The following is a 16,557-nucleotide window of genomic DNA, read 5'->3' as shown; positions in this document are numbered from 1 at the left end:
TGGAACCCTACATTCAAATGGGTTTATCTTTCCTTTTCTCTTTTGCCTTTTGTGTCTTTTCTTTTGTCAGTTATTTGTAAGACCTCCTTAGACAATCATTTTGCCTTTTTTCATTTCTTTTTCTTGGGGATGGTCTTGATCACTGCCTCCTGTACAGTGTCACAAACCTTGGTCCATAGTTCTTCAGGCACTCTGTTTATCAGATCTGATCCCTTGAATCCATTTGTCACTTCAGCTGTGTGTAAGGGATTTGATTTAGGTCATACCTGAATGGTCTACTGGTTTTCCCCTACTTTCTTCAATTTAAGTCTGAATTTGGCAATAAGGATTTGTGAATAAATGTGTGTATGTATTTATATAGTGTGTGTGTATGGGTATGTATTTATTCCTGGCCACAGATCTTGATTTTAATAAAGTTTCTGCTTCTCCTTAATTCCCTCATAAGGAAATGCGGAAATTTGGCCTGAATAATGGTTTAGGTTGTATATTTATCATTGAACAACTACACGCCAAATTGCTGATTTAAGTGTTCAGAACCAGCAGTATACTACAACTCATGCCATATCCTTATTTGGAATACGGTCCCAGTATTAACTATTGTTAAAGTCAAAGATACATGCAATTATATAATTTTATACTTAATGAATGTTTTCATTGAGTATAATTTAATTGATTTGACAGTTTCACTGTTTACTTCCATACCAGGTGGGGATCAGGAGGAAGTTATCTACTGCTAACTGTTCTCACACAATGAAAACATTGCGTGGATTAGTGTTTCCTGTTTTTTTATTTTGTTTTTGCACTTAGTGAATTTCTCTTGTTTTAACTCTTGTAATAAGGGAAGTTTCTTTTCTACTTTCTTTGAAATAAAAAACATTTTAAAGTGTTTCTCCAACCAGTCCATTCTGAAGGAGATCAGCCCTGCGATTTCTTTGGAAGGAATGATGCTAAAGCTGAAACTCCAGTACTTTGGCCATCTCATGTGAAGAGTTCACTCATTGGAAAAGACTCTGATGCTGGGAGGGATTGGGAGCAGGAGGAGAAGGGGACGACCGAGGATGAGATGGCTGGATGGCATCACTGACTCGATGGACGTGAGTCTGAATGAACTCCGGGAGTAGGTGATGGACAGGGAGGCCTGGCGTGCTGTGATTCATGGGGTCGCAAAGAGTTGGACATGGCTGAGCAACTGAACTGAACTAGCACCAATGCTGCACACCTATTAGGCTTAATAAGTGATATTTGCTGGCTTAATAATACTAGCTGACTGTTTATAGTAACCATTTGTTGTTATTCAGTTACTAAGTCATGTCTGACTCTTTGTTACCCCATAGTCTGCAGCACGCCAGGCTCCCCTGTTCTTCACTGTTTCCCGGGGTTTGCTCAGATTCATGTCCATTGGAGTTGGTGATGTTATCTAACCATCTCATCCTCTGCTGCCCCGTTCTCCTTTTGTCTTCAATCTTTCCCAGCATTAGGGTCTTTTCCAATGAGTCAGCTTTTTTCAGGTGGCCAAAGTTTTGGGGCTACATATATTTAAAGACAGGAAAATTTTCTAAGCAAATTTAAAGTATCCTTCTCATATCTTTAAAAATAGGTTTTGGGAAATGCATACTTTTTTTTCATACTCACCATTTTTGGAAATAGTAAGTAATGAAATGAGTGAATGAGCACCTGAACAACAAAAATAATTTCTCTTTTTTTCTTACAGGTGCACAGACCAGGTTTACATTTGAGCTGCCAAATCACAGACTGCGTTTTACTTCAAAAGTTTCTGCCACAGATATGTCAACCATTCCTCCTTCTGCCAGTCTTAACCTTCCTCCAGTTACTATGTCAGGGAAATATATAATGGAAGAGCATGATAGTTACTCAGATCAAGTGTGGAGTATAGATGAACTACCTTCTAAACAAGGGTATTATTTACAGGGAAATTATCTACGTTGTGTGGCAGAAGTAGGTTCACTTTTAAATTTTCTTATTCTTTGTAATTTAGGAGTCTTTTGGCTTTAGGTGTACCAAAATATGTAGTGATCCAAATTTTTGAGAGAAATCATCAAATCATTTATTCTTACAGAATTTTTTACTGTGTCTGATGGGAGTGTGTGTATGTTTACAGGTATCTCTCTCCTTATAGTTTTATTTAAACATATTTTCCTTGTTTTAGTCATCTTTGGATTCATATTTATTATATTAGTTTTCACATGCATCTCTGCAATATTTTAATTATTCCTTTGATTATAAAAAAGCTAATAGTATTTAACATTTGTCAGGTGCTGCATGTGCACTGACTTGAACAGTTCTTAAATCAGCCCTTTGAGATAGATATTTTATTCTCATTTATAAGTAGAAAAACTGAACCTTTAGGGTGGTTACATGATTCATCTAGGTATATATACTTATTAACAATATAAAGGTCACAGAGAGAGAGAAAATAATTATAAGCACATTCACAGACTAATTTCTGTACTAGGGCAAGTTGAAAACAAGCATACCTGAGTCCATCATTATTTTTTCCCTTTCTAGCTGTACAGTTATCACAAGTTTAAAAAGCATTTAGGTATGTTTTTCATATGATTCATGGTAAGCAGGTTATTTGTTACTGTCCTAATTTGTTACAGTAGAAAATTGAATTTAAAGAGATTAAATGACTTTCCCTAAGTCCCCCAGCTATCAATTGACAGATGCTTGAATCAAAGGCATGCTTGTCCCTCAGCTTACTTTGTCAAAAAAAACTGCAACCTTTTTAGAAATCAGTTTGACAACTATGTTTTATAAATTTTATTCTCTAGAATCTGAAGCATTTATAAGAATGCTCTTTAGCTTCTTTCTAGAAATATTACAGCTTGTAGCATATAGTTAAGTCTGGTTTGCCTTCTTTAGACTCTGCTTGTCCTAGAACCTCTCATGTACAACATGCTAGAAGTCTAATATTTACTTACTAAAAAGTAGGTTATAAAGCCTATTTCATTTTTGCTTTCTACTTCTGAAAAATAAGTGTCCCAAACTCTAGTTTAGCAATACTATTATTAATATTTCATTTGACAGAAAATAAAGCAAATCCAATCTAGTATATTGCATAATTCCTTACTCATATTAGCTATTATAAAGATATAAAGTTTATAATTGGGGCAGAACACCATCCTAAATTTACTGAGAATGCAGTTAATTATAAACATTTGAAAGAGTCTAAAGTTGCATCTCTCTGAGAGTTGCCCATTTTACTATGGCCTGAAATAGACACATGTGAAAATCATCTTTACCCACTTGATACTACTCTATCCACAATGAACATACCCAGTGCAACTTAGACTTTATGTGAATTTTCATTTAAGAAAAGACTGCTTACTTGTATTTTGCACTTAACTTTTGATCAACATATGAACACTATCAAAGTGACAGATGTTGAAGAATTTGACTTGCTCATAAAGATGCTTCAATTCATTGTAAATAAACTTGAATCCAATTAAGGCCTGCTTTCTATTTAATCTATTAGTTAATTGTTGTCAGAAATTCTTTATACTAATCATGGGACATGCATTATAGTAAAGCTGAGTTTAGTATAACTGATTTGCTAATTCACCTTCATGTAAGCTAATATAAGTTTCATGAGAACCATAATTTTGTTTTTATTCACAGTTGTATCCTTAGCATCTAATGCAATACACAGAGTAGATGGTCAATAAATATTTGAATGAGTAAAAACATTTTCTTTCACTTATACTGGTCCATTGTTCTAACACTAAAACAGTGGTCATTAAAAATAAATATTACTTCACATAATCGGTATTGAAATCAGCAGGTTACATTTTCAAAAGATTTCTCTTACCTTATGGCTACTGTTATTTTTTAAAAATAAAGGGAAATGGTGCCTAACAGTGTCAGCCCAGTAGAGTATTAAGGAATCTGAGTATTTTGACCTTTCTTCAGTATATTAATTTCAAGTATCATGTAAGTAATTGTTATTCCTCAGAGTTTGGGATGACTTATGTGAGATGTATTTAAGATTAGTATAGTCAATATGTTAATCTAATATTCTGATTTTGTTTGGTAGGTTGGTTCCTTTGAACATAATCTTACAACTGATCTTCTAAATCACCTGGTATTTGTACAGAAAGTATTCATGAAAGAAGTTAATGAAGTAATACAAAAAGTTTCTGGTAAGATCACATGCTACCTTACAATATAGTACATTCTCACTGGCTGTAGGATGGTCCACGTACCAATGATACAAATATTGATTCTGTCATGTAGATAAAATTGTTAACTTCCTAAAAACTCTATTCCTTTTATGGCTTTCTCACCTACAGATGCTCCTGCTTATTTATTACTTTTTTTATGTGTAATATATACATTTACAATTTATTTAACTACACAAAGCTCCCTTTGCTTCCCTTCCAAAAAAAAAAAACCAGCTTAGTGTGTGTCTATTAATTAACTAGTCTTAATCATTGTGGACAGAATTTAGATCAGTGTTAAGATTTTGATGTTAATCTACATCAGATGGTGACTATATGCTGGCTACATGGTAAATTGTCTCTAGCAACCCTTATTATATTTTTGCTGTTTCTCAAGGGTAGATTACAAGTAACCTTCTTAATCCCTATTTTACATTTTAACAGGAAATATATGTCTCATTTAAAAATGTTTATTTGATTTTCAGTTCACAAGATAGAGTATTAAGAGGAATTAGGGTGGAAAACAAGTTAACTGTATAACAGTTCTTAAGGCTGAATATTTCCAAAGTGAATATAAATAATCATGTTAATGGGAGGGGGGTTCATGTTTGGGAATGCATGTACACCCGTGGTGGATTCATGTCAATGTATGGCAAAACCAATACAGTATTGTAAAGTAAAATAAAGTAAAAAAAAAAAAAAAGTTAAAATAATAATTAAGCTTTACCAATAAAATGCCATAAAGAGGTGATTCCTCCATTGTTGATGAATAAATTTTATTAAGTATCTATTCAATTATAATTGTGTTGAGTTCTCTGAATGACAAGAAGAGAGTGCTGTGTCTATGTTAAAGGAAAAACTTTAAGGAATCAGAAAAGGCTTCACACAGAGGAAGTCAAATTCAAAACCTCACAAGTGAAATCTCATTTGGCAAGAAAGGAGAAAGACAAGATTAAGGCAGAGCTTATGGACCAGTATTTGATAAGGCTTTGAAGGAGGACAGAACATGGATTAGGAAATTGAATTATATATAGCAGCCGTGTGTGAAAGAGATTTTCCTGGTTCTTCTGGGTTGGTTCTGGTTGTATCTGAGGTTAGGAAGCTATTTGATGGTCACACTGATGAGGCCTAACAGAGGTATAGAAACTTACAAGTAGAACAATTAAATCAATTGGGAATCTTGGAATTTTTCTGAAAATGGTTGGATACAAACCATTAAGGAAGGGATGAATATATAGCAGAAGCCCTTTCTGCCACTGAAGGTGTCTCTTCTTGGAGATATACAGAAGTTTTGATGTGGCCCATTTACCTGGTTAAATCACATTAGAACATTGTCTATACAAATTAAGACTTTTTCAAGACTGCTATTGCTAAATATGTATAATTAAAAAAACAAACCCTTCCAGTAACTAATCTTGTATCTCTTACAGTACAAGTGTAGAGTTCCTGGTATTAGTATGGTACTGTAAGCCATACTTAGAGTGGTTTTGATGAAAGAGAAAGGCTTTTCTTAACCTTTGAATTACATCGCTAGGAGTTATAAGGAAAGTAGGTCTATGAATAATGAAATGGAAAATAAAACTGGAAATTAATGTTCTACCCATGAAGACTTGCCAATCACTGTAAAAAATAAAGAGCTCAGAAAATGATGCCAACATCATTTAGTGGCTAGATCTCCCTGAACCTTTCCTTCCTCACTGCAGAGACAGGATGAATCCTGGGAAAATAGCTGAAACATAAGTCACATATCATCCAGCTGGTCCAGGGCCTCATGGAACACAGATGTTCCCTTATCTTTCTCAAAACCAGAGAATGTAACAGATTATTGAGAGGGAATGCTTTGAATCCTTGTAGCCCAATTTCTTAGTATTCTAATGTGTGTATTGCATCCCTACTCTCCCATAATCCTCACGATAATTTTCCTTATTTATTTTTAAAACTGTTTCCTCATGCTTTCCCATTATGTTACATTTAGCTTTAGGATATTTTCTGTTGCATAGGAATACGCATGTTCACAACCATCATCAAGTTTGTTAGGAAAATTCTTTTTTGAAGAATCAGTTCTTACAGTCTTAATTGTGCATAGACTGCCTGGGTTTCAGAAGGCTGTAGGTAAGCACTGACCTGGTAAAGAGAGGAGATCTATCTTTTATTATGTACAGCCCTATGTGTGTAATGTATTTGTAATGTATTAGTAATATATTTATATATATATGAAATAAGGTTACCAGTTTTACAATTAGATCAGGTATATGTTTAATTCATAACAAGGTAAAAAACTGTAGAGTTAATGTAACTAATAGTGTATCTGATATTTCTATAAACTAAAAGGATTGTGTAATACATTTTGTAAGAGGCAGAGCTTGTCTTTTAAATTAAAATTTTTTGAAACTGTAAAAGATATTCAGCTTTCTGGTTTGTCCTTCTATTTCAATATTTTATTGGCTATTCTGGGTATTTTATCTCTTCATATACACCTCAGAATGAGTTTGTTGATAGCCACAAAATAAGTTGGTAGGATTTGGATTTGGATTGCATGCATTGAATTTAGAGATCAAGTTAAGAAGAACTGATGTCTATCTTTTATCAGAGTTTGTAGTTTTTCTCATGTAGATCTTGTACATATGTTGTTAATTTATATAAATACCTAAGTATTTTAATTTTTGTGGAAATGTAAATGGTATTAGGTTTTAAATTTCACATTCCACTGTTTATTGCTGCTGATAGGAAAGTGATTGATGTTTGTATATTATTAAACTTTGTATCCTGTAACCTTGCTATAATCACTTATTGGTTCCAGGAACTTCTACATAGATGATCAAGTCATTTGTGAACAAAGACAGTTTATTTCTTCCTTCCCAATTTGTATCTCTTTTATTTCCTTTTCTTGTCATATTGCATTAGCTAGGACTTCTTGTATGATGTTGAAAAGGATTGGTAAGAGGGGCTATGCTTGCTTTGTACATTATCATAGTGGGAAAACTGAAAGCTTTTCACCAATTATCATGGTTTTAGCTGAAGACTTTTTTTTTTAGATATTCTCTCAAATTGAGGAAGTTCTCTGTTTTTAGTTTATTGAAATTCTTTATTATCAGTAGGTTTTGAATTTTGTCAAATGCTTTTTCTGCATCTCTTAATATGATCATGTGACTTTTATCCTTTAGCCTATTGATGTGTTGAATTACATTAATTTATTACCTACTGGGAAGAAACTTCCCATCTCACTTACATTTGCTCCCTTGTATGATGCTAAATTCAATACACATAGAAAAAGAGGAATCATTTTGAGATAGAATATTTGAAAGATAAACATGCAGAAAAGCTTTTAAAATAAGACAAAGAGAAGTGGAAGCAGAGATTGGATTTCGAAATGTTAGAACATTATTTCCTGAATACCACATAGCCTCAGTAACAAAGGGTTTATTAATAGGAACTTTATCCCCAAGGTCCTCTACCCCAATTTTTTCTTAAATGTATAGGCCAAACTTCTTTATCACACCCTTTGTTATTAAAATCTGTTATCTTATTTTTCATTTCTCCACATTCAGTTTTTCTTTCATTCTTTTTTGTTTATAGAACATGTAGAAATAAATAACCAAGATATTTTTTGATTGAAGAGATTTTTTCATTGTAATTTTTCCTTCAAATATATTTTCTGAGATGTATAATCATGTCTGGTATAATTATATGTATAATGTTTTAATTTAGGCCATATAAAAAGTTCTTAATTTTCTATATATGTAGTACTATCCCTATTTTATATCTGCCATCTGCCTCAGTGAAATGTGCCATGGCTAGAGTTCCCTGTTAAAGATTCAGTTACTGATCAGTAAAAAGAGAATGTGTGTGTGTGTTTAAACACATAACATAATTACTCTATTCCTTTTGAAGAAATTGCCTCAGACCTTCAATTATTTAATTCGTTAACCTCCTTTAGGCGGGGAGCAGCCTATTCCTCTTTGGAATGAACATGACGGAACAGCAGATGGAGAGAAGCCTAAAATTCTACTCTATTCTTTGAACTTGCAGTTTAAGGTAACATAAATAATAATATAATAATGATTCCTTAAGAAGTATTTTTCCACTTAATGTATGCCTATAGAAAACTCATATGATACATGAATATGCCAAATAGAAAGTAAAATTGAAGTATTAAATATAACCCTATCTACTTAGAGAAGAAGCTTTAACAATTGAATATCGTTTAGGATTTTTCTTGTTTGTGTGTGTATATATATATATATATTTCTGCCTTTTTAAAAACTTTGAATACCTCTCCACTTCAGAACATTTAGATCTACTTTATCTTCTTAAACAGCTGTGCTATATATTATACAGTTGTAACAATTTAAGTACTTCCTTCTAATGAACATTTATTTTTTCTGATTATTGCTATTATAAATTACTCTGTAAGAAATGTTTTGTACACTTGTCCAATTAAAATAATACCTTAATGTAAATCTTATTTCTTCTAATATTTATGATATTAGTGTTCTTAAAAATTATTCATACCAAATAGTTACTTGTAATTAATGTATTTAACCCATGAAGAGTCTGTATTTTGAATACAAAATGCTGAAATGAAATTTAATAGCTAAAATTTTCTACTGACATGAGAAATTAAAGGATGTTGCCAGTTTTATCAGTTCAATAGACATCCAAGATATTTTAGAACATGGGTATTTTATTTATCACGTATTGAGAGATTTCGTTTGAATGGGTGTATATTGTTGATTTAAGATTCTTTTTTTCCTCCAAACATATATAAACTACTAGGGTATTCAGGTAACAGCCACAACTCCCTCAATGAGAGCTGTAAGATTTGAAACTGGGTTGATTGAACTGGAACTTTCAAACAGACTTCAAACCAAAGCTTCCCCAGGAAGTAGCAGCTATCTGAAACTGTTTGGTAAATGCCAAGTGGACTTAAATCTGGCTTTAGGACAGATTGTCAAACATCAGGTGAGTGCTGAATATGTTGATATTAAAACTGACTTTTAAACGCTGCATATCATTTTGAACTACTTTAAGTATTATTATACTTTAAAAAGTATTTAGTTCAAGTTCTGAAAATTTGATTGTAAATTCTAATGAAAATTCATTGAAGAAGGCCCTTATAATTTTATCTGGCATTTCATTTGAGTATTTTGGCAGTATATTGTTTTGGCAAATACAGTCACATGAAATTTAACTAGTATCTTCATGAATACTTATAATTTCTCTTGATTTTGTTAACGCTCTGTATTAACATTGCATGCATGCTAAGTAGCTTCAATCATGTCCAACTCTGTGTGACCCTATGGAGTGTAGCCCACCAGTCTCTTCTGTCCATGGGATTCTCCAGACAAGAATATTGGAGTGGGTTGCCGTGCCCCTCTGCAGGGGATCTTCCCGACCCAGGGATCGAATCTGCATTACCTCCATTTGCCAGGCAGGTTTTTTACCACTAGTGCCACCTAGGAAGCTCCCTGTATTAACATTAGTCAATCCTTAAAATGTTACTGGGCTTCCCTGGTGGCTCAGATGGTAAAGAACCCGCCTGCAATGCAGGAAACCTGGGTTCAATCCTGGGGTTGGGAAGATCCCCTGGGGGAGGGCATGGCAATCAATCCAATATTCGTGCCTGGAAAATCCCCATGGACGGAGGAGCCCTGCAGCCTACAGTCCATGGTGTCACGAAGAGTCAAACACGAATGAGCGACTAAGCTCCCGTTTGAATAATGGCAAATTTTACATGCCATAATGTTAAACATGTAAAGTTAAACATATATAAACACACATACAGAGTAGTAAATCAGATGCTGTTTTATAAAAACTTAGCTTTCATAGCTCATAAGGGAATTTCTGTTTTGCTAAAAATTAGGTAGATTTTTAATCATTTTCCTTCTTTACTTTGAAGACCTGATTAAAAGGATACCAGTCACACTTTTAAAACTGAATGGCTATATTAAAGATTATGTGGGGGGATAAATGAACAAAAATTTCATGTCATCTCTAGAAAAACTAATTTTTTCTAATAGAAGCACAGTTTGAGAGATCTAATTATCTTGCCATTGAGGATATAAACCTAATCCTAGCTGTTATATGGATTTTATGTATCACTTCCTATTTATTTCTTATATAACCATTCATATTGTACATTAATTTCAAGTGTTATGGTATAGAGTATCAGGAATTTATCATTGAGAAATGAAATGAAGAAAAGTATACTGTAGTTCTTTTGGTGAACAATACAAGCTTCCCTGATAGCTCAGTTGGTAAGGAGTCCGCCTGCAATGCAGGAGACCCTGGTTCAATTCCTGGGTCAGGAAGATCCGCTGGAGAAGGGATAGGTACCCACTCCAGTATTCTTGGGCTTCTCTTGTGGCTCAGCTGGTAAAGAATATGTCTGCAATGTGGGAGACCTGGGTTCGAACCCTAGGTTGGGAAGATCCCCTGGAGGAGCGAAAGGCTACCCACTCCAGTATTCTGACCTGGAGAATTCCATGGACTGTATAGTCCATGGGTCACAAAAAGTCGGACACAACTGAGTGACTTTCACCATTAATGGTGTTTAAAAACTTTTAATTTAATATACAATGGATTAAAGACAATCTCTTTAACAAGTGGTGCTGGGAAAACTGGTCAACCACTTGTAAAAGAATGAAACTAGAACACTTTCTGATACCATACACAAAAATAAACTCAAAACGGATTAAAGATCTAAACGTTAAGACCAGAAACTATAAAACTCCTAGAGGAGAACATAGGCAAAACACTCTCTGACATAAATCACAGCAGGATCTTCTATGACCCAGCCCCCAGAATATTGGAAATAAAAGCAAAAATAAACAAATGGGACCTAATTAAAATTAAAAGCTTCTGCACAACAAAGGAAACTATAAGCAAGGTGAAAAGATAGTCTTTGGAATGGGAGAAAATAATAGTAAATGAAGCAACTGACAAACAACTAACCTCAAAAATATACAAGCAACTCCTGTAGCTCAATTCGAGAAAAATAAACGACCCAGTCAAAAAATGGGCCAAAGAACTAAATAGACATTTCTCCAAAGAAGACATACAGATGGCTAACAAACACATGAAAAGATGCTCAACATCACTCATTATCAGAGAAATGCAAATCAAGACCACAATGAGATACCATTTCACACCAGTCAGAATGGCTGCAATCCAAAAGTCTACAAGCAATAAATGCTGGAGAGGGTGTGGAGAAAAGGGAACCCTCTTACACTGTTGGTGGGAATGCAAACTAGTATAGCCATTATGGAGAACAGTGTGGCGAATCCTTCAAAAACTGGAAATAGAACTGCCTTATGACCCAGTAGTCCCACTGCTGGGCATACACACTGAGGAAACCAGAATTGAAAGAGACACGTGTACCCCAATGTTCATCGCAGCACTGTTATAATAGCCAGGACATGGAAACAACCTAGATGTCCATCAGCAGATGAATGGATAAGAAAGCTGTGGTACATATACACAATGGAGTATTACTCAGCCATTACAAAGAACACATTTGAATCAGTTCTAATGAGGTGGATGAAACTGGAGCCTATTATACAGTGAAGTAAGCCAGAAAGAAAAACACCAATACAGTATACTAATGCATATATATGGAATTTAGAAAGAAGGTAATGATGACTTTGTATGCAAGACAGCAAAAGAGACACAGATGTATAGAACAGTCTTTTGGACTCTGTGGGAGAGGGAGAGGGTGGGATCATTTGGGAGAATGGCATTGAAACATATATAATATCATATATGAAACGAATCGCCAGCCCAGGTTCGATGCATGATACTGGATGATTGGAGCTGGTGCACTGGGACGACCCAGAAGGATGGTCTGGGGAGAGAAGCGTGGGGGGGGACGGTTCAGGATGGGGAATACATGTATACCTGTGGCAGATTGATCTTGATGTATGGCAAAACCAGTACAATATTGTAAAGTAATTAACCTCCAATTAAAATAAATTTATATTAAATAATTAAAATTAAAACATTTAAAACATTTCTGTTATTTGATTTTATTGAGCTTTTCATTTTATCTTAGGTTTATGAGGAAGCTGGTTCTGATTTTCATCAAGTTGCCTATTTTAAAACTAGAATTGGATTAAGAAATGCCCTGCGAGAAGAAATCAGTGGTTCTTCAGATAGGGAAGCTGTGCTTATTACCTTGAATCGACCAATCGTGTACGCACAGCCCGTGGCCTTTGATAGAGGTAAGGTAAAATCTATCAATACTACTTTGTCAGATTTAGAGATGTTTTGGTAATACTAGAGAAAGTCATCTGTAGTTTACCAGCATAAATGCTTGATGGTATATGTCTCTTAAATTTGAAATGTGAGCATCCAAAAAAAGTTTCTTGTATATTCTCATCAGGTTTTGAAGTTACTTTACTTTTTAAAGTTATTTGCTTTTTACATGAATCTATAGGAATGTCTGATTTAGAATTTTAATTTTAATGCTAAGTTTTTTGGTTTGGGTAACTATTGCACCCATTCTTCTTGGCAGTGTCTTTATTCGTTTATTCTATAAACATTTATTGTTCACTATGTATAAGTGGAATACATATATGGAAAACAGGAACTCTGCCCTCAAAGAGCTCTCAGTTCAGTGGAAAGAGAGCAAAGTAGACTGCAGAGTTGAAATATATATATATTTTTTTTTCTTCTGATATATTAGGAGTTCCCTAACTTTCTCTGTGCTTCTCAGAAGAAACTAATTTTTTAGGTTCAACTTGGAGTTAGGAGAGAGATAGTTACTCATGAGATAGGAAATGCAAGCTTGTCCTATTTTATCTCTGTAGTTAGGAACTAAATAAATATTTGCCAAGTGAAAAAGAAAAGGAATATACATACATAAATACATATTAGCACAGGGGCCCAAGAAAATATAGCAGCAACTTTCATAAAGGAAAATGATGAGAAATAAGGCTGAATGATAGGGTCTAATTAGTGTCCCTTGGGCAAATATAATGGTTATTTTAGAAGTAATAAAGAACCATTTATGAAGCCATAAAATAAACTGGTGATGGGCATTGGCTGTTGGTAAGATCAGTTTGTTAGAAAACTAGCTCTAAGATTTTGTTTTGCTAAATCTGGTACACTTTTTTTTTTTTTTTCCATTTCTCATCTTACCATCCTCTGGTAAGCTTCCAATGATTCCTTAAAAGTACTTTCTATTCTTGTATCCATGTCATAACTCTTGCTTTTCCTTCTACTTCTCTGACCTCTTCATCTTTATCTTCTCTTAAGACTCCCCCTCTGTATATAGCATTAAATGATGGTTTATTTACCCTCAGATTTCATTCTTATTACAAACTCAAATGTTTTTTACTCCTCTCTCTAAATCACACTTTTAAAATGTATACTTCTAGTACTACATACCTCTCCTTCAAGAATTTTTAACAGTTGTAACAGAAAGCTTTGTATGGTCAGGGACCATGTTTGTTTTCCTTTGTGATTCTGTCCCAGTGCTTAGCATATAGTAGGCATTTCACAAGTAATTCATTAAATGAGTGACTAGACCTGAATTATCTTCTGTGGTTTGCCATTTTGCAGTTTCCTGCTTTCTGCTTTTTTCATTTGTCTGGTTGACTGTATCCTCTTAGATTCTTTCTAGTTCTAATGCTACAATTTTCTGGGACTAATTTTTATTAATCAACAGGATTTTATAGTTATACAGTTTTACTTGCCATGTAGATTTACAGCTTTGATTTTAATATTTCCTTTGCCCTGTCTTAATTATCAAAAGCTGTGCTGTTTTGGCTGAATTATAAGGCTGCATATGACAATTGGAATGAACAACGAATGGCTTTACATAAAGATATTCATATGGCTACAAAGGAAGTGGTAGATATGCTGCCTGGTATCCAGCAAACGTCAGCCCAGGCATTTGGGACTCTCTTCCTGCAGCTCACTGTGAATGATCTGGGAATTTGCCTGCCTATCACAAATACTGCACAGGTATAAAAAATCGAATCATAGTCCAAGATTTAGAACCAAACATTTCTACTAACCATATTTTTGTGTGTACAGAGTATAACAATAAATATTTTCAGGATAACAGTTTATAACTTGAGTTTAATAAACAGTAAGTAAGATTGAATTCCTTCCAACATTATTCATCCATGGAGTATTAAATGTGGATCTCATGAGACCTTTCTCTGAATCATTTTGATGTGCCTCATAACAGTAATGAGATTGACACCCATCTAATAAATCTTTATTTTTACTTTGTATTTAGCAAAGACATCTTTGGCATATACTTGTTGATAAAATAGAAACATATTCAAGAATATGATATAATATTTGATAACTTCATCTAAAACAGGGTAGGGGATTTCCAAAGTCTTTTAAACTGTGATATTTAATGGTAACAAACTTCCAAGGTATGTGTACTGGATAAAGCAGAAATACTCTGTGGTTTAAGAACAGTTCTCGGGAATGCATATTTGCATGCTCACTTGTATAAGAGAAAAAGCTGTGAACCCCTATTATGCTAAGAAGTTATGATTATAACAAATACAGAGGTCTGTGTTTTATTGTTACAGTTTACCTTAACCTGTAACCAGTTGTTGAATGAATTTATCTTCTAGTTATTGTTTGACAGGAAAGTGTTAAGAAAACTTCTGGGTTGAGGAGAAAACTTCTGGGTTGAGGATTGGCAGTATGTGTTATGTTTGTGCTTCAGGAATTGAAAAATGATAATACAGCATGTTGGACAGAGTTCAGGAAGGCTATACACAGCAGGGATGGTTATAAAAATGAATGTTCCCCACAACTAAAACAGAGACCTGAGATTTTAAAAAATAGATAATTAGCCTTTTACACGTTTAGTTTTTAAAAAACTAAATGGCAAGTGCATATCACATGGGCAGTTTAATGTTTTAAAGTAGCACCTTTCTAAGCTGCTTTTTAACAAAGCTCTCTAAGGTTAACTCTTTCTATATGTTGGGTCTTCTAAATCCTAGGAGATTTCCAAACTTCAAAAGTTGTCACCTTTTGTCTCATTAATGTATTTTGCAGTCTAATCACACTGGAGACCTTGACACTGGTTCTGCCTTAGTACTGACCATTGAAAGTACTCTCATCACTGCTTGTTCTTCAGAATCTTTAGTCAGTAAAGGGCATTTCAAAAACTTTTGTATCCGTTTTGCTGATGGCTTTGAGACGTCATGGGATGACTGGAAACCAGAAATTCGTGGGGACCTAGTGATGAATGCCTGTGAGTGTCTCATTTTCTGTATGAGCTTTATAATTTTAAAAAATTAAAATAACCCCAACATCATTAGTAAAACTAAAGGATATTTGTATATAGGAATTTTATTGGACTTTGTGAAATAAAGACTGTTTCTAATTAAAGATACCAGAACATATTTGTGAAAAACTGCAGCTTTCAGTAGTTTGGGTAAGTAAACCAACTTGATATTCTTATTGATGGTATAGCATTTGCTCACCCCCTGATACTTCCTGTAATTGATTTATGAATGACCAGGTAAAGTATCTTTATTCTGTGGGAATCTTGAAAGAAAGTGCTATATGTATAAGATCCAGTTCATTCTATAACATAATACAGGATAATCAGGAACTTGCGCCATAAGTAAATCCACACTTCCAAATATGTAGTATACAGAGTATAATTTGAGTGAATTCCTCTGATTCCATAATGTTCATCAAGGTTGGGAATAACTGAAGCTGTGTTTAATATGCTATTTTGAAGATACAGGGGTTTGTTTTTAATATTTTAAACATTATAGTAGATTTGATAAAGTATCATTAATCTTATAATGAAAAATTATATTTGAGAATTAAAGGTTGTGAATTAAAATTCCTCAGTTAATCTGTAGACCAAAATTAATACTTACTTTCCAGAAGATGATATGTTATTATTTAGCAATTTTCCCCTCTCTCCATTGGAAGAAAATCCCTCCAGTTGTGGGTTTTCTTTAGGTATTTGGAAGACTCTCCAGTGTTTTCATATCAAAAAATTAAAGTTTTGGTATTTAATTTTGGTAAAATTTTAGGTGAAATTCCTGGATTTGAATGCTTTGCATTTAGATAATTAATAGGTAAAATACTAGGATGTCTTTGAAATACTTCAGGTTACTAAGAAGACTTGCTATCGAAGTTCTCAGGCTTAATACCCAAAAGACCAAAAATAGCCTTCATCCGCGACCTTTACAAATAATCATTTTACATGGTCGTTATATATATTTTTAAAAGTCACCATAACTGTCTTTTGTTTGTGTGTTTTTTTCCCTTAAAATAAATTTAAACCTATTGACTTTTATTAAGGTGATATTTTGTCATCATTGTAGTCATATTGGATAAAATATATTTGGAAGCAAAGGATAATACCGTTTCCTTAACAGTTTAA

At 33.8% G+C, this 16,557-nt stretch overlaps 1 protein-coding gene across 2 annotated transcripts in view; it reads left to right on the top strand.

The window, feature by feature from the left end:
• The window catches only part of BLTP1 (bridge-like lipid transfer protein family member 1), a 183,745-nt gene that overhangs the window by 119,696 nt on the left and 47,492 nt on the right, over window positions 1-16,557 (top strand). For both annotated transcript variants that reach the window (XM_068989706.1, XM_068989705.1), the window contains exons 51-57: window positions 1,712-1,956; window positions 4,055-4,160; window positions 8,116-8,213; window positions 8,955-9,140; window positions 12,229-12,397; window positions 13,933-14,144; window positions 15,207-15,405. In XM_068989706.1, the coding sequence (XP_068845807.1) occupies window positions 1,712-1,956; window positions 4,055-4,160; window positions 8,116-8,213; window positions 8,955-9,140; window positions 12,229-12,397; window positions 13,933-14,144; window positions 15,207-15,405 (1,215 nt within the window). The remainder of the gene's footprint in view (window positions 1-1,711; window positions 1,957-4,054; window positions 4,161-8,115; window positions 8,214-8,954; window positions 9,141-12,228; window positions 12,398-13,932; window positions 14,145-15,206; window positions 15,406-16,557) is intronic.

This window comes from Capricornis sumatraensis, chromosome 17 (genome assembly GCF_032405125.1).
Source record: "Capricornis sumatraensis isolate serow.1 chromosome 17, serow.2, whole genome shotgun sequence".
Classification (NCBI taxonomy): Eukaryota; Metazoa; Chordata; class Mammalia; order Artiodactyla; family Bovidae; genus Capricornis; species Capricornis sumatraensis.
The sequence above is the reverse complement of the archived record's forward strand: the minus strand, read 5'-3'. Positions and strand labels throughout refer to the sequence as shown.